At 40.0% G+C, this 18,849-nt stretch overlaps 1 protein-coding gene across 4 annotated transcripts in view; it reads left to right on the top strand.

Annotated features, from left to right (window-relative positions):
* POLE (DNA polymerase epsilon, catalytic subunit) overlaps window positions 1-18,849 on the top strand; it is an 84,063-nt gene that overhangs the window by 38,704 nt on the left and 26,510 nt on the right. For all 4 annotated transcript variants that reach the window (XM_056821988.1, XM_056821989.1, XM_016432309.2 and 1 more), the window contains 14 exons: window positions 1,901-2,003; window positions 2,117-2,263; window positions 2,620-2,765; window positions 4,133-4,281; window positions 5,015-5,107; window positions 5,494-5,638; window positions 10,459-10,616; window positions 11,222-11,417; window positions 15,665-15,879; window positions 16,143-16,245; window positions 16,778-16,858; window positions 16,951-17,073; window positions 17,802-18,014; window positions 18,337-18,546. In XM_056821988.1, the coding sequence (XP_056677966.1) occupies window positions 1,901-2,003; window positions 2,117-2,263; window positions 2,620-2,765; window positions 4,133-4,281; window positions 5,015-5,107; window positions 5,494-5,638; window positions 10,459-10,616; window positions 11,222-11,417; window positions 15,665-15,879; window positions 16,143-16,245; window positions 16,778-16,858; window positions 16,951-17,073; window positions 17,802-18,014; window positions 18,337-18,546 (2,082 nt within the window). The remainder of the gene's footprint in view (window positions 1-1,900; window positions 2,004-2,116; window positions 2,264-2,619; window positions 2,766-4,132; window positions 4,282-5,014; window positions 5,108-5,493; window positions 5,639-10,458; window positions 10,617-11,221; window positions 11,418-15,664; window positions 15,880-16,142; window positions 16,246-16,777; window positions 16,859-16,950; window positions 17,074-17,801; window positions 18,015-18,336; window positions 18,547-18,849) is intronic.

An 18,849-nucleotide genomic window follows, 5' to 3' on the forward strand; every position in this document is an offset into this window, starting at 1 on the left:
GAGTTATCAATATCCTCTTTTCTTGTAGGGATACATATCATTTTAACTTACTGGGTCCCTTAAGAAAAGTTTGTTTATTGTTTTGTTTTGTTTTTGTTTTTTCCCCCTTTCTTAATTACCTATTGATGATTCTCTTGAGTTACTGTGTTTGGAATTCAAATTTTCTGTTCAGGTCTGGTCTTTACAAATGCTTGGAATTCTTCTATTTTATTAAATGATCATACTTTTCCTTGTAAGAATATAGTCAGTTTTGCTGGGCAGTTGATTCTTGGTTGTAGACCTAGTTCCCTTGCTTTCTGGAATATCATATTTCATGTCTTTCGGTCCTTCAGTGTAGATGCAGCCAGATCCTGTGTTCTCCTACTGTAGTTCCATGGTATCTAAATGACGACTTCTTAGCAGCTTGTAATATTTTTTCCTTGGTCTGGTAGTTCTTGAATTTGGCTATAACATTCCTGGGTGTTGTCAGTTGGGGATTAAGTACAGAAGGTGATTTGTGGATTCTTTCAATCTCCACTTTTCCCTCTTGTTTTAGAATATCAGGGCAGTTTTCTTGGATCATTTCCTATAGGATGATGTCCAGGCTTTTTCTTTTGTCATGGTCTTCTGGTAGACCAATGATTCTTAAGTTGTCTCTCCTGGAACAATTTTCTAGATCTTCTGTTTTGCGAATGAGATGTTTTCATATTTTCCTCAATTTTTTCATTCTTTTGTTTTTGGTTTTTAGTTTCCTGCTGCCTTGTGAGGTCTCTTGCTTCTAATTGTTGTATTCTGGTTTTTAAAGACTGAATTTCATCCCTGCCTTTTTGGTCATCCTTCTCCTTCTGGTCTGATTTTCTTTCAAGGTCATCTTTCATCTCCTTTGCCTCATTTTCAAGCTGATTAATTTTGGCTTTCAAGACACTATTTTCTCATTTTAGTTCAAGTGCCTCTGTTTCCAGATGATTTATCTTGCTTTTTAAATTCTTTTCCTAGTTGTCTTCAGCATCTCTTAAATGTGTTTTGAATTGTATTTTGAGTTCTTCCAAAGCCTGTGTCTGGCGTTTCTGTGTTTTTGCTTTATGTTCCTTGATCCTCCTCTGCTACATTTTTTCTTTGTTCATTGCCTGGATAGAAGCTGTCAATTGTAATTTCTTTTCTCTTTTTCTGTTGTTTGCTCATATTTGCTCCTTCTTTTCCCTCTGTAGTTGCCTGCACTCTTGCTCCTCTCATTGTGTGCTGGATCTATGGATTTGGGCTTTTCTGTCAGCCTTCACCCTTGGAGCTTAGCAAGGCACTCAGAGCAGTCTGTGGGGGAGGGGTGTTGTACCTTGAGTTTCCCAGCCCTCAGAAAACTTGATGAGATTAAGCCCAGCTGAATTGAACTTGCAGAGCTGGATATGCCCTGAGGCCAAAATCTTGGGAAGGGAGGGGGCACAATATGGAGTGTCTCTGCTGTTGAGACTAGGCTGTGTCCTCTGTGCTTCTTCTCGAGCTACCTCCCAGCTGCCTGTATTTGGAGTCCTGAGCCTGGCACAGCTTTTCCCACAAGGTATTCCCTCCAGACTAGCGCCCTTGCCTGCCCAGAGATTCCAGCCACTGCTGGAGTCTCAGTACTGTGGATGGGGGAGGGGTCCTTGGACCTTCCTTCTTCCTTCCTCTAAAACCTGAGTGTTCTTGAATTCAGACTTTGGGGGGGCGGGGGGCGTACCTTTTAAGTTGAGTCCAGCAGGAGGGTTCCTTAGCTCTGTCCTGTTGTTAGATTTGGTTTTCAGTCACCTAGGAGGATTTGGTTTATAGTTGGTGAAAAAGGGTTTTCAGAGGTCTGAACTTTGGCTGTCTCTACAGTGCCACCTTGACCTAGAGATTTGGGGATTTATTTAACCAAAACTTTGAGTCTGTCTCTCTTTTTAATCTCTAGCCTTCTGCCATAGTGAATGAGGCCACATGTGCTGCCTGTGACTTTAACAAACCAGGTGCTAACTGTCAGCGAAAGATGACCTGGCAGTGGAGGGGAGAGTTCAGTAAGTATTTGGTCATTGTTTTCTTCATTGGATAGATAGCTACTCAATTTAGAAGCAGCTGCTTTGCAAAGGACTCTTGCCCTCTGACTTTTTTACCTTCAACCTCTTACTAGTGCCAGCCAGCCGTAGTGAGTATCATCGCATTCAACAGCAGCTGGAATCGGAGAAGTTTCCCCCATTGTTCCCAGATAAACCAGCCCGAGCATTTCATGAGCTGTCCCGAGAAGAACAGGCTAAATATGAGAAGAAAAGACTGGCAGGTGAATCTTTATTAGTGATCTTATCTTTCAAATATCAGAATATGGGCAACATTCTTAATCTGCTACAAAGACTCCTAATTAAATTGTAACTGTCAAGGGACAGCCTACTTTCTTCCTTAAATTTCCCTGTTACAATTAATGTTGCTGTGGGGCTTCCTCTTGGCTTCCTCTTGGGGGCATTGATGATGCCCAGCCTCTCTGCCCCATTCATACCCTGCTATAGTCTCTCTTTAGTATTATAATCTGGGTATATTAAATCATTTGGGAGAATTCCATTCAGGTCCAGGGTTGGCTTGATGACCCATTGGATTCTGAGTAGGTCTCACTGGTCTTTCTGTGTTTTCATCATGGCACAGATTACTGCCGAAAAGCTTACAAGAAGATCCACATCACCAAGGTGGAAGAACGTCTCACCACCATCTGCCAGCGGGAGAACTCCTTCTATGTAGACACAGTTCGAGCTTTCCGAGACCGACGATATGAATTCAAAGGACTACATAAGGTACAGAAGTCAGGGTCTGCTTGGAGGATCTAGGAGGAGAGGCCTTAACTAAGGCCCATTTCTGAACTCCTTCTTCCTTCCCTAATTCTCTCCTGAGAAGCTTTTGGTTGGTTTGCCTCACTGATTGGGCTCCCTCAGTTTTGATAAGCCCATGCTGAAGCTCTTGTCTAAGGCTACACACAGAAGAACATTGACCTTCAGTTCCTTGGGCTTTGAAAAATGAAGAGTCACTCAAGGCTATGATGTGAACTTGTCTCAATGAACATCACTGCACTGCAGGGTGGCCTCCTTCAACCAAATATTTCTGATCTCTTATCTTCAGAGAGATAATTTTATTCACTTAACCTCTGTTTGATTCAGTTTCCTCACCCATTAACACGAGGAAGATTGAAGTATCCTTCTCCCAGGATTATTGTAAGGATCAAATAAGATAATATTTGTAAAGTTCTTAGCACAGTGCCTGGCACATTGTAGATGTGGATTAAATGTTAACTATTGCTATTATCATCTTCTTCATCATCATTATTGTTAATATTTTTATTATCCTGAGATGTTGATCTAGAGGTCTTAGTAGTTCAGTGCTTCTGTTGCTTTTGTGTTTAACATAATCAGCTAGCAAAGATGATCAAAGATAGTCCCCAGGATTCTCCAGGAGTGAGGTGTTCATATCATTAAGCACATTTTCCAGAGAACTAAAGCTGAACCTTTCAAGCAGTAAAACTGTTCATTCTAAGTATTTTTGATAGAAATTTTTCCAATATGTGTGTTTTCATTCTGAATTTAAGTCAAGGAAGTAGACAGTATGTTTCAGAAAGATCGAAGGGCATAAATGACTTACTCAGTGGATAAAGAGCCAGGACTGGAGTCAGAAGGATCTGGGTTCAAATTTGGCCTTTGGCACTTTCTAGCTACGGTGATTCTGGGCAAGTCACTTAACTCCCATTGCCTAATCCTTACCATTTTTCTACCTTGAAACCAATACTTAGTAGTGACTCTAAGATGTAAGGTAGGGGTTTTAAATAAATAATTAAAAACATAAGACACTTTGCCAGGAACCTAGGCCCTAGAGTGACTTTCAAGCTAAAACCTTAGGAGAATTACTCTGCCATGAGCCCATAGATTGGACTTTCCCCATTAATTACCAGGTTTGGGACTGTATTTTAGAGGACTTAGGCTACCCAAAGTCTCACCTCAGGACATATACAGTGTTGCTGCTACATTTGTTCTTATTATTTAATTTTCTGAGACAAATGAAATGAAACATTTTCTTTTATTCTCCACTTTGAAGCAACTATCTTGTGGCTCATGAATTCCTTGAGCTCAAAGGGAAAGGTCTTTTAGGGATGATTTCTCTGTGCTTGACTCAGGTATGGAAGAAGAAGTTGTCTGCTGCCATGGAGATGGGAGATGCTGCTGAAGTCAAGAGGTGTAAAAACATGGAGATTTTGTACGATTCCTTGCAGCTGGCTCACAAATGTATCCTCAACTCTTTCTATGGCTATGTCATGCGCAAAGGGTATGTAGGTAGAGCTGGTAGAACTCTCTGAATTCCATTACTGCCTCCATGTCTCTTTCCTTTTCCCTGGTTTACATTTAACTGAATGGCATCCATGAGGTACAAATGCTGAGGGATCTCAGAGAAAAGAGGGATGGCATCTGGCTTGGGGAGATGAAGGAAGGTTTCCTGGAGAAGGTGGAACTGAAGCAGAACCCAGCTTCCTACAGACAGATGGGGAGGAGAACATTACAAAATGAGCCAAGGAAAAGCTCAGGACTTCTTTGGGAGATGGCGTATCCCAAAGTCTAGTTTGACTAGACTTTGTTGATTGAATTTATAGGATTTTGAGAGAGAGAGTAGACAACTGAAGTTTTGAGCTTGGATAACTGTCAGGATGAAGGTGTTGATTGTTTGTGACATTGACACCATGACTACATAGGTTGAGAATTCAAAGAATCTACTACTTTCTTTTCCTCAAAGTTTTTACCACTGAATTATTGCCACTTGATTCTCCAACTATCAAATGGGGCAGTAGTGAATTTAATGAGAGAGGAGTAGTGGTCATTATTTTCTAGGATCCATAGTCATGCCTTTTCTGTTCACAGCTAAGAGATTAGTTCTTTGTTTTTTTTCCCCTCCAGATTTTTTTTATCTCCTTTGATTAATGTTTGGGTCAGCTCTCGGGCAAATTAGCCCTGTTGCCTCGTGACCCCCCTTACTTAATATATATACTGGGTTGTTACCTTTGTAGGGCTCGATGGTATTCCATGGAGATGGCAGGAATTGTCTGCTTCACAGGAGCCAATATTATCACACAAGCCCGGGAGCTGATTGAACAGATTGGGTGAGTATCAAAGGTAGATTCCATGGATTGGCACCTGGGGAACATGAGGATATATTTGGGGAGAACCAGGAGGTTGGATAAAGATAGAATAAGCTGCTTTGACATTGTGAAGTTTCTTCTAAGGAATTATAAAATTGTCCTTAGATTGACATGGGTCTCAGAGTTGAAGAGACCCTGAAAGGTCCTGAATGGTCCCTTTCCAAACCTGATGCATAAATCTCATCCAGGATCCTTAACAAATAGCATTTAATTCAAGGACCTCCAGGGAGCTCTTCCCTATATTAGGAGGCTCTTTATATTAAGCCTAAACTCATTTGTATATGAGCCATACCATACAGCATGCCATGGTTTTGTACATGGGTCTTTTCATCTCCATTCCTTTACAGGAGACCTCTAGAGCTTGACACAGATGGAATTTGGTGTGTCCTACCAAATAGCTTCCCCGAAAATTTTGTTATCAAGTCAACCAATGCAAAAAAGCCCAAGGTGACCATCTCCTATCCTGGAGCTATGTTAAATATCATGGTGAAGGTGAGTCAGTCTAGAGTCAAACAGGATTTTTTTCCCACATTCGTCATTTTCATTAATATATAATACAGGTTATTGTTAATCCTTGATTTTCTAAGAGGTCCATTGGCATTACAGAGTGAGATCTTGATTTGAGGGTAAATTGGATTTAAGTGAGGTAGAGCTACACAAACTTGTCAGTCTCACTTTCTCTTCCAGAGTTATCCAGTGGCAATACAAAAATCAGGGTGATTGGTAATGACCTTTGGCATTTTTGATATCTGACCAAGGTCTGTTTCTGCCATCTTCTTGGCTGTTGGAACGAATTGTTCTCATCTTTCCATTTTGCTGGGAGAAGTCTTTACTTGCTTGAGGTAGACACCTTGCTAACTCACTGATGTGTTTGAGGCCCTTCAGTTATCCTCAATCTGATTTTTAGCCCATCTGCTAAGATGGTTTTACTGGGGTGTGGCCATTCCTCATGTTTTGGTTTTTTGGAAGTGTAGTTCATATCATCAACCTTGCCACTGGTCCCACTCCCATCTTGCTTTGATATTTTAGGTTCTTGTATTGTCCACTGTGAGTAATGTGAACCTTGTTCTTTAGACCTTTCCCTGCATAATGTCCTGCTTCCCATTGCCTGTTTCTGTGCTAACCCCACACTGTGTTCTGACAATTTGCTTCATTATTATCATTATATATGGTCATAATCTGATTATTCCACTCACTGGTCCACATTTCCATCTAATGCCCACTGCCAGAGCCTCCCCAGATTGCCCAAATCATCCATCACGAAACAGGTGTTAGATACTTAAAGGCAAGCTAGAGAATTTGCAATTTATGAAATCTTATGAAAAATATTACATTTATTGGTTTATTGAAGCCAAAAAGTCATCAGCATTGTTAATGGCTAGTTTAGTCTACTAGAGACAGATAAGAGGTAGAAGATGCTGAAGACAAAGGATGCAAGATGAGAGAATAAAAAATAAAACTGGAAATCATTTGATCTTAATATTTAGTTCCTTTCAGTAAAGTCAAAGCTGAGTTTTATGTTCATTTAGCATAACTGCATCAACTTACATTATTATTTTCACAACTTTTGACATATTTGTCAGGTGAATAATTCAAATATGACATCTAGTGGCAAAAGGGGGAAGCATAAACAGTCTCAAAAATCTTTTCACTCTGTCAGTGGAATGATTTTGGAATATTTGCTTCAGGGATAAAGAAGGCATGGTGGTAAAGTCTTGGATGCAGAATCAGAAGAATCAGATCCTATTCTCAATACTTATTATTTGTATGATCCTGAGCATCTGTTTCCTTATCTAGAAGATGAGGGCAATAATAATAGTAATACCAAATAAAGATAATGTGTGTGTATGTATTTTAACCTTTATCTTCTCCTTTAAAATTGATTCTAAGGGGGTAGCTGGGTGGCTCAGTGGATTAAGAACCAAGCCTACAGATGGGAGGTCCTAGGTTCACATCTGGTCTCAAACACTTCCTAGCTGTGTGACCCTGGGCAAGTCACTTGACCCCTGTTGCCTAGCCCTTACCACTCTTCTGCCTTAGAACCAATACACAGTATTGATTCCAAGATGGAAGGTAAGGGTTTAATTTTTTTTAATTGATTCAAAGTATCATTTCCAAGAAAGAAGAATAGTAAGGACTAAGCAATTGGGATTAAGTGACTTGCCCAGGGTCACATAGCTAGGAAGTATCTGAGGCATATTTGAACCCAGGACCTCTCATCTTTAAGCCTGGTTCTCTATTCACTGAGCTATCTAGCTGCACTGAAAAGTGAATTTAACACATACTTTTTGATAACCTAAGACAGAATAGTAAAGTGTTGGAGTTGGAAGATAAGATGTAAAGAATTGAGAACTGAAGCAGAGAATGAGTAAAAGGAAGCAATAAAGACAATTTTATAGGATTTATTTTCCCTATTTGAATTTATTTTTAATGTTCATTTTTAAATTTTGGGTGTGGAATTCTCTCCCATCCTTTCCCCATCCATTAAGAAGGCAACAATGTGATATCAGTTTTACGTGTGAAATCATGCATGACATTTCCATAATTAACTATGTTGCCCAAAAAAAGGCAAGAAAAATTAAATGAAAAAGTTATATTTCAATCTGCATTCAGACTCCCATCAGTACTTTCTCTGGAGGTAGACAGCATTTTTCATCATAAATCCTTCAGAATAGTTTTAGATCATTGTATCGATCAGAATAGCAAAGTCATTTACAATGAATTATACTATAGGGTTACTGTTTGAAGATTGCTCTCTGATTTTGTTCATTTCACTTTGTATCAGTTCATTTAAATCTTTCCAGGTTTTTCTGAAAGCATCGTGATTGTCATTTCTATCATAATCATATACCATAATTTGTTCGATAATTCCCCAATTTATGGTCATCCCCTCAATTTCCAATTCTCAGCTACCATAAAAAGAACTGCTAAAAATATCCTTCTACATGTAGGGAGGTCCTTTTCCTTTTTCTTTAATTTCATTGGGATACATATTAGTGATAATTTTGGGTCAAATTCCTCTCTAAAATGGTTGGATCAGTTTACACCTCCACCAACAGTGCAATAGTATCCTAATTTTTCCATATTCCCTCCCATGTCAGTCATCTTCCTCTTCTATCCTGTTAGTCAATCTGATAGGTATGGTAGTATCTCAGAGTTGTTTTAATTTGCATTTTGAAGTATTTTTTCATCTGATAGCTTTGATTTCTTCTGAAAACTGCCTGTTTGTATCCTGTGACCATTTATCAATTGGGAAATAAGGCTTATATTCTTATAAATTTGACTCAGTTCTCTATATATTTGAGAAATGAGGTCTGTAAGATTTTGACTATGAATGGGATTGATGATACAAAGTAAAGAGAAGAAGGCATGGCTACATCAAGTTTTTTTGAGGTTCAGTAGACCTGTAGCATTGGGACAAGAGACAGAAAGTAAGGAAAGACTAAGAATGAAAGGGAAGAGATTGATCAAAGGGACATACTGCTAGAGGAGAAAAGACGGTTCAGAATAAAGGGCACCAGTAGAGGAATTGATCTTGGCAAAAAGAGTCACTTTTTCCTTCAAGACTGACTTGGGGGTCTTTGAGGTATAAAGTGAGTGAGAACTTCAAAGACAGATGCCTTAATTTTCTTAATTGAAATCCTCAACTTCGATGTATTGGGAAGGAATGACATAGAAAACTTAAGATAGAAGATTTGTAATAGTCCCTGTAGGGAGTATGACCGAGAGTCAGGAAATAATGGAGGATTGTCATGCAATGATGAGAGGTAAATTAAGGTTAAATAACCAATTTGTAGTGGACTGAGTCAGCATGTTTGTGACTTCTTTTAGTAGTTCTCAGTAGCACAGTTGTAAGAATGTGAGATGAGAGATTGTAAAAGTAGCACCAGACAGAGGATTAGCTTGATGTGAGAAGCCAAAGGATAAAATATAGTAGGACCATGGATAGTTGAATTGTGCTCTGATGCCAAACTCTTGGAGAAAGGAATCTGATAGATAACCATACCAAGTATCTGAACATTGTGATTTTGGCTACATGTCATGGACCTGTTAATATGCTGTATGTATACCTTAGACCTGTGTTGGTAAATATATGGCATGCACAGCCAATGGGACATTTTTCACATTACCCGCCCCTCTGCCCAGCAATCCAATGGGAACGCTTCCTCCCTCTCCTGTCTGGAATAAGGCAGGGGGCTCACATGTGGCACGAGGGTTGAAGTTTGGACACTCGTTCTCTAAAAGGTTTGCCATCATTGCCTAGACCATTGGGGAGCTTTGTGGAATCAGTGCACAGGCCCCATGGAGTATCATTTTTCTACTTAAAATGATAAATGGTTTATAAATGTCACATCTTTGTTCTAATGACAGAGCACTGATGATTCATTTGATGCCTGGCCTTTCCTGAGAAACAAAACCATTTATTTACTGTGAAATTATGTGACCCTCTTTATAATAGGATTTCTTAGAAACAATGTGGAAAAGCAGACTCTCTGTGTATTTGGAATATATTTTCATTTCACTTTTGGATTTGAAAAATTATTTTACTTCAGACAAAATAATGAAATCATATTGTAGAGACCTAACCTTGGAGGTATTTGAAAAGTATCTAATTCCTGATTGAAACTTTTGACAAATCTACCCTTATAAATAATAGCATTTCTTAAACTGAATACCACCTCATCTCTCTCTGTTTCTGTATTTTTGCTTCTGAGTGATTAGGAAATTGCTCCCCAATTAGGAATGGAACCCTCTATCCTTTTTCTGCTATGCTTTCCTCTCCACAATTAGCCTGGATTCTCAAGGGACAGGGGAGTGTGCCCAGCAGTCCAGAAACCCTCTTCCCTGTCCAAAGTCTTCAGCATTAACATAAACATAAATCCCAATCCCTTTATTATAAAACTTCTGAGAAATGAAAAATTTGCCTCTCTCACAGAAAGACTGGGTAGCCCTAGTGTTGACATGGATTATGAAGGGTGCTCAGACAGAGTCAGCTTGAGTCTTGTGAAAGTGAAAACCCTGCCTTTGGTCCTCAAAGCCTTCCAACAGAAGCACAGAGTTCAGAGTGTGATCTTTATTTATTTGCTCTGATTGCTGCTAATTAGCCTGAACAAGAACACTGTCTGCCCTGGAAGATGAAGGGAAGGGAAAGGGCTTGGAGATGTGATATCTTTAACTGGTTTGTTCTCAAGTTATTGCTCATGAGGGAGTTTGTTATCCCTTTCCACTTGGGCAATCCCTCGAGCTCTGGGGACCCCTCCTTCCCCCATCTGCATAGAATAGAAATGTGATATTTGTCTGTTGGTCTGCAGGAAGGCTTCACCAATGATCAATATCAGGAGCTCACTGAGCCCACTTCCCTCACTTACATCACCCGCTCAGAGAACAGCATCTTCTTTGAAGTGGATGGGCCATACCTTGCCATGATTCTTCCAGCTTCCAAGGAGGAGGGGAAGAAACTGAAGAAAAGGTAGGAGTCAGCCTCCCTAGTCAGAGAATATTGCCTGTGGAATTGGGTTTGGCAAGGGTAAACTGACTGCAGGTTGAAGATCAAGCACTTCCATCAGCCAATAGGATAGAATAGGACATTTCTGCCAATTCCTGAAGTAATGGAATCAATGGCCAAACACTTTGGGTGAGAAGAATGATTTCTTTGAGGGGGTTTTATTACTGGTTTGAGATTCCTTTATGTTCTTAATTCAGTTGGCAGAAGAAGAGTTTTGAGAGTTGCCATTTACAAAATATCTATTGTCCTGCACCCAAACTAGTAGCAAGACTTTCTGAGCTTAATGGAACTGATCCTCAGAAAGTAACCTGCTTCTAGCTTGATAGGCCCTGCTAGAGCTTGTAGCCTTTGAGAACCCAGCATTTCTTCTATGCCAGAATGAATTTCCACTTTTGTGGAGGGTGTTTATGATACTTTAAACTAGCTGTTCATCTGTGAACGTGGTCCTATGGGAAAAGAAAGACTTGGTTCAAGGCATGGAGGGACATGGCAACCCATCTGCAAACAGAAGAGATCAAAGCACAGGAATGTTTATAGTGTCCACCAGCTGATTCCCCACCTTGTTGCAGATATGCTGTGTTCAATGAAGATGGTTCCCTGGCTGAGCTAAAAGGCTTTGAAGTCAAAAGGCGTGGAGAACTACAGTTGATTAAGATCTTCCAATCATCGGTGTTTGAAGCCTTCCTTAAGGGCAATACTTTGGAAGAGGTGTATGCATCTGTTGCTAAAGTAGCAGACTATTGGCTAGATGTGCTCTATAGCAGAGTAAGTATTTTCCCCTACATGGGTATTATTTCTTTTATTTTTAAGTCCTTACCTTCTGCCTTAGAATTGATAGTTGAATATTGGTTCCCAGGCAGGAGAGTGGTAAGGGCTAGACCATGGGGATTAAGTGATTTGCCCCAGGGTCACATAGGTAGGAGATGTCAGGCCAGATTTGAACCCGTCCTCTCAACTCCAGGCCTGGTTCTCAATCCACTGAGCTACCTAGCTGCCCTTCCTACCTAGCTGCTCTTATATGTGATATGTGATATGATTTCTATGTGATAATAGCTACACTTTTATCATACTCTACATATACAGTCAATCAACTTCATATACATCACTTAGTAGATCAGGATGGCCATCTTTCCATGATTGGAGAACAGTCAGCTGGAAGAGGAATTAAACTTACCTTGCTTATCCCACAGCGCCAGGATAGGGACATTGCGTAGTGACTATGGAGGAGAAGATTCAAGTCGTAAAGAAAATCTTTCCTAATACTCAGCTGTCCAAAAGCAGAACAGGCTACCCTCCATAGAGGGAGAGGGTCCCTTTCACGAAAATTGTCACCCAAGGGTTGCATGATCACTTTTTGTGATGTTGTAGAGGTTTTCTCTGTAACCCGGGGACTCTGCAAAGTCCAGCTAAATGGCCTCTCTTGCTGTTTCTCACATGTAACATTCCAGTACCCTATGCCTGGAATGCCCTGCCTCTTCACTTCTGCTCCTTAGAATTCCTCCTTTCTTTTTAAAGCCAATTTATATATTCTTCTTCCATAGTATTTATTCCTGTGCCCTCCTGGTAAGAGGAGGAAGATGTTTTATTCTCTTTTTTTTCAGGATTGTTTTTTTAGTTGCTCAGAATCTAGCTTCCTTTTAATTTACATCTTTGTGGTCAATCTGTATGTTGTCTTTTTGGTTGTTTCTTTATTGTTTTAATCTTACTTTTAACTTATCATAGGTTTTTTTTTTAATTATAGTATTACTTTTTTAATCAGAAGAAATCCTCTCTTTCCCAACACCCTGCCCTGTCTCCCCACTCCATCCCCTTTTCACTCAGGGTCCTGAGGGGATACATGTTATCATCTCTCCATATCAGAATGTAAACAGTCTGTTGTTTAGTTTTTACAACTATTCATCCATATTTATCTTCATATGATTCTCTTCATCTGCTGTGTTTGCACTTAAGTTTCAATACAGCTCTGATGTTTTCATTAGGAATGCTTGGGAATTCTCTACATCATTATTAAGATTTTTTCCTCTCCTGTAGGGCTATACTTAGTTTTACTGGGTTAGAACTACTAAATCATGTATGAGCCTCATTATGACTTCACTTTGCCCTCTGATTCCAAGAGATCTGAGCAATTCTTGAAATATGCTCAGGTTATTTTTTTGGTCATAGTTTTTCAGGTACATTGAATCTTAAATCCTCTCTTTGTTCTCTTTTCTAGGTCAGTTGCTTTTGTTTTGAGATTACATTTTCTTCTTTTTTTCAGTTTTTCAACTATTTTAATATTTCTTGTCATCTCATAAAGTCATTATATTCTATTTAGCCTATTCTAATTTTCAAGGAGTTTATTGCATGGACAAGATTTCGTATTTCTTGTAATAATTTGTCCTATCCTTTTTTTCTTTATTTTTTTTTAAACCCTTACCTTCTGTCTTGGAGCCAATACTATGTATTGGCTCCAAGGCAGAAGAGCGGTAAGGGCTAGGCAATGGGTGTCAAGTGACTTGCCCAGGGTCACACAACTGGGAAGTGTCTGAGGCCAGATTTGAACCTAGGACCTCCCATTTCTAGGCCTAGCTCTCAATCCACCGATCTACCCAGCTGCCCCCTCCTTTTTTTCTTTAAAAAACAAAACAAAACAAAAAACTGTTACCTTCTGTCTTAGACTCAATAATGTGTATTGATTCCAATACAGAATAGTGTAAGAACTAGGCAATGGGAAGTTAAGTGCCTTTCCCAGGGTCACACAGCTGGGAAGTATCTGAGGTCAGATTTGAAACCCCCATCTCCAGGCCTAGCTCTCAGTCTGCTGAGCCACCTAATTGTTGCCTCGTTCCCTTTCAATAATTTTTTTCTTCATTCTCATTTTCCCCCAATTTTTTCCTTCTAGTGTTATAAAATTTTTTTGACTCATTTTTTAATCTTTTGCATCTTTTAAAAAAATTCCTCTTTGTTTTAAAACTCTTACTTCCAGGAATTGTATTTGAATTTGTGTCCAAAGTGTTTTTCTTTGAAACTTTGCTTGTAGATATTTGGAGTCTTTCTCTTCTAGGTTTGTGTCTTGAGCATCCCTGTCATCACAACATCTTGTAATAATGGGATTCTTTGTATGTTTGCCCATTCTACCAAACTACTTCCTGACTTCAGATTCTATGTTAAGGCCAGACCAAATACTTTCGGAGGGAATGTCTAGGCTGGTGTTGCTTACTTGGAGTATTGTGTGTTGTATGGTCCCAGGTTCTCAGGAACAGCAGACTAGAAACTTGTAAGTTTTCAGCCTGGTTTGAGCTTTGAAAATTCCTGATCTGGGTTTGAGTCTAAGCAACATGTTTATGGGCTTGCCCTATTAGTAGTTCCAGTACTGATGTTGGATTCACTCCCTCTCCGCTGGATGGGAAGCTCTGTTGATTCAGTTACAGAACTACAAGTCTCACCCTTTATTCTGGAATTCCTTCACTGGTTATTCTGCTGCAGACTTCAGATTGGGATGCAAGCTGAGACTGAGATCCTGCTCTGCTTCTGGAGCCTAAGCCATGCAGCTTTTTATTGCTTAGTACATATATATGTATATACATATACATATACATACACATATACAGTATAGTTTAGGACTGTAAAAATTAAATTAGTCTCTAGTAATAGAAATATTATATTTTATGAGGTTTATTAAGGATTATTAGAAATCAAGGAATAAAGAAAATACAAATAAGAAAACCACGTGCCTAGGGCTGATTAGCCCATTCAACCCCCCCCCCCCCCCCCCCCCCCCCCCCGCGTTTAGCTTACTCACTATATCCTTGCAAATGGAAGAGGTCGAAGTAGGCGTTACTGCCAGTTATCTCGCCCAGGTGGAGACTCAGGTGAGATTATAGGGAATTCTGGGAAATACCAAGTACTTCTAGGGATTGAAGTCTAGGGTTCAAATCTCTATTTTACAGGACTCATGGATAATCTTCACTCTGGAGCCACCCCCTTGTGATCTGACACTGGGGAGTCAGCAACAGATCTGCCAATCTGCATCTCTTTCTGTACCTGCACAGCTTTTAAACTCCTCTTTGATTTGGTACTTCTTGTCCTGTCACACAGCCTCTCCTTGTTCTAGAAATGTTCTCTGTAGCTGTTCCTGGCTAGGCTTTGTCTCCAGTGTCTGCAGACATCTCTGACTATCTTCCTAAGCTAACTTGGATTGGAAAATCTCTTGATTAGGACTCAGTCTGGTACATTTTCTAGCTCTGATATTTTTTTAAAGTTCAGCTCAAACACCATCTTCTCCATGAGGCAATTCTGATTCCTCAAGCTGCTAATGGCTCCCTTAATTTATCATTTATTTTGTCTGTTCTTATTTGTATATACATTTGTATATATATATGCTGTTTTCCTCTATAGCATGTAAGCTTTTTGCTGGGGCAAAGCTACTTCTTTGTGATCTCAGTTCACAGAGCAGTGCCTAGTAGACAATGAACATCTGCTGACTGGTCTCATTTGTAGTACAAGTATTATCCTTATGTTAAAGTTAAGGAAGTTATAGATTAGAGAGATGAATAGATTTGGCTAAGATCACAGAGCTGAAAGTGTCAAAGTTGGGTCTTAAGCCCAGGCCTTTAGATTCTAACTTTGCTCCTTAATCTTGGAGCCAGATCCCCTCTGCCCTAGAGACAAATGAACTCTTTAGCTTAGTGAATTCTGATGAAAATAGGTTTTCCTTACAAATTCCTGAAATCTCCTTCAGTTAATTCTGAGAACCATAGAACATTTGAATTGGAAAGTAATTTATTCCAAATCCTATCCTTCCCCTTTTTAACAAATGCAGACTGCTGTGTTAAACATCCAGGAATAGAATTCTTATTCTACCAACGCCAGGTCCAATATATTTCCATTATATTCTGTTAAATATATTCATATTATAGAGATTTTGAAGTAGAAAATTCCATGTGAGGGTAGATCTAAGGGGAAATATTTTTAGGTTTCAGTACTTGTTAGCCTTTCCCTAGAATTGATTTGTGGCCTTTTCTTCTCCCCAGGCAGCCAATATGCCCGACTCAGAGCTATTTGAACTAATCTCTGAGAACCGTTCTATGTCTCGGAAACTGGAAGACTATGGAGAGCAAAAATCTACCTCCATCAGTACAGCAAAGAGGCTGGCTGAGTTCTTGGGGGATCAGATGGTGAAGGACGCTGGCTTGAGCTGTCGCTTCATCATCTCCCGCAAACCTGAAGGATCTCCAGTCACAGAGAGGTAATTATTACAAGAATCCCAGGTAGTGATGGTACAGTGAGAAAATCAGAAGCAGAAATTTAAGAAAAAATGTTCATGTTAAATTTAAGCAGAATTGTACATTACTTGAATCTCTCTGGGATATCTTAGGTTGGATTAGAACAGTTTTATAGACTAAGCAACAGGATTTATTAGGGACAATCAGATAAATTCTAGCTTTAATAATTGGGTAAATGATGCTAGGTCTCTTTGGCAAATTACATGGACATTGTTGTTTCACTTAGGGCCATCCCACTTGCCATTTTCCAAGCAGAACCCACAGTAAGAAAACACTTCCTCCGGAAATGGCTTAAGAGCTCTTCTCTACAAGACTTTGACATTCGGACAGTAAGTACTAAGATTTTTCTATACCCAACACTTCAGGATGAGAAACCTGGCAGATGAGAATATCCAGACCTCCTCAGGTGTACTTTTTAAATGACACCTGACTCAAAGGCTCACAGGTCTAAAATTGGAAAGAACCTTGTAGACCCTCTAGTTTAGCCCTCTCATTTTACAGATGAGAAAACTGAGGCCCAGAGATGTTAAACAACATGACTATGGTCAAATGGGTAAGAGGAGGGAGAGATGAGAGAGATGAACCATCAAGTGCTCAGACTCCAGACCTAGCATCTTTGTCCTGAACCATGCTGTCTCCCTTGTGTTCCTTTTTGTGAAGCCTAGTGAGTTCCTACAGCTATAGAACTCTGTAATCACTTTAGTAGTAAAATGACTAGAATGTTGGGAGAGCTTGAGCTCTGGTGCAGGCAAGACAAGTGCAGGAGATAATGAACTTGTATGTGTCTTCCAGTATGTGGTTTCTATTTTTCATGATTCTTGGTCCCCTGACAGTGTTTTTCTGAATAACATTTGTACATAGATTCTGGACTGGGATTACTACATTGAAAGACTTGGGAGTGCCATCCAGAAGATCATTACCATCCCTGCAGCCCTACAGCAGGTAAGATTGAGTGCCTCATTGAAAAATGGGCCCAGGTTGTCCCAACAACTAGACTAATACCTTTCCCTGATCTGGATGCCTACTTTTTTAAGGTCAAGAACCCAGTGCCACGAGTTCGACACCCTGATTGGCTACACAAGAAGCTGATGGAGAAGCATGATATTTATAAGCAGAAGAAGATCAGCGAGCTATTTATCCATGAGGGCAAGAGACAGGTAAGAAGTACTTAGCAGATAGAGAAGGAAAGCACAATCAAGGAAATCTCCCTCTGGGATACCAGAGACAGTTCACGACAATGCCAGGTATACAGCACTAATATTTAAACCTGCTTGACATGACTTTTCTCTTTTGTAATTGCCTTAATGTTTCACTCCCAGCCTGGCCAGTTCTCTTTACCCTAGCCCCAGGGAACATATTCTCCTTTCTTGCTAGACTTAAAAGCATCACCTCTTGCTTTTAAGTTAAAACTGTCCTCTCTGCAGATACTTAACTGTGATCTGATCTTTTCGTCTTTTCTGGATTCCTCCCAGCATCTCTTGCAAATCTCATTTCCTTGGATCCTTTTTCTTTCTCTGAAAAAATTCCCTTCAGTAGATGCTTTATACTCTCAAGTAATTTCTGTTTAATCTTACTCTTGTCATTAGACATGAGCATTTATGATTTCTCCTTCCACAGGAATAAAAAAAGTATTCATTCTGTGTCCTTTTTTATAAACAACTTTCTTTTTCCTCAGCATCGCTTCTTTCTATACCAGTCACTTGTGACATTGTTTTGAAAGCACACTCATAGTTCTTAACTAATAGAATAAGGGAGTTGGTACTTAACTAGAAATTTTAAGCAGCCAAATGCTTGGTTGTATAGAGTATAGTTATCCCTAAAGATTACTCATACTCATATCCCTAAAGATTACCATGTCCTAGAGTGTTTGGCTTCTTGTTTCTAGGTCACTGTAAATCAGCATCCAGAGGGTAGTCAGGGACATGGGATTTTGGACATGGAAGACCTCATCCAAACCAAACCATTGCAGTCAGCAATCCCTATTGCCACCAAAAGGAAGCGAATCCCTGTAGAGAGCCAAGAAGAATCCCAGAACTTGGAGTTGATCCAATCCTGGCGAGAAATTTTGGGACATCCTCCATCTCTTGGCACAACCAGGGTAAGCCAGTGAAAGGACTGAGTGGCCCTGGATTGAGAGGGAAAATATAAACCCTTGATCATTGGAGGCTGAAACTCCTTCTTTGACTCAGACTTTCCCAGAGAAACCTGCTGAATCCTTTGACCCCCTGATCAGAAAGCCTCTTAGACATTTTAGTAGAATTTTTAGGGTGGTTTGGGGGAATTGTCTGGCTCCTAAGTGCATATCTAATTGGAGACACTCTTGTAAGATGTCTAGAGGGTAAGGGTGTTGAACCTATTTTTGTAGCTTTTGTTAGATTTTTCCCTTCCTACTCAATGACCTTTTCACATCATCTTTCCAGGAAGAGTGGCTTGTGTGGATCACATTCCATAAGAAGAAGTGGGAGCTACAGGCCCGTCAACGCCAAGAACGGAGGAAGCGACGGCGTGTGGAGACTAGGGAAGGAGTGCTGAGCTCAGGGATCATCCGAGATGGCCCAGCCACAGGCTTAGGACACTTTTTGCGAAAAACAGCCCGAAGCATATTGGATCTGCCTTGGCAGATTGTGCAGGTGTGGTCTAAGAGAGTTCAGAAAATTGAGAATCTCCTATCTACCCTAGCTATTTGAAAATTCAGCCCTAGGATAGAGGGAGGGTACTCAGAAATAAATTGTCCACAGTCCACATCTGGATGGATGGAGGAAGAGAAAGCAGGAATTAGATTTCAGGCTTGGCTGAGTTTATGCCACACTTTGATCTCCCTGGGGAATGACAATAACATGTAACAATGTCTAGGGTCATACTTAGGTTCAGGCTAGGGGAAACGGAAGATCCCAGTGGTGTGTTCTGGCATTCATACCAGACAGGAGGAAGAA

Source organism: Monodelphis domestica, chromosome 3 (assembly GCF_027887165.1).
Source record: "Monodelphis domestica isolate mMonDom1 chromosome 3, mMonDom1.pri, whole genome shotgun sequence".
Classification (NCBI taxonomy): Eukaryota; Metazoa; Chordata; class Mammalia; order Didelphimorphia; family Didelphidae; genus Monodelphis; species Monodelphis domestica.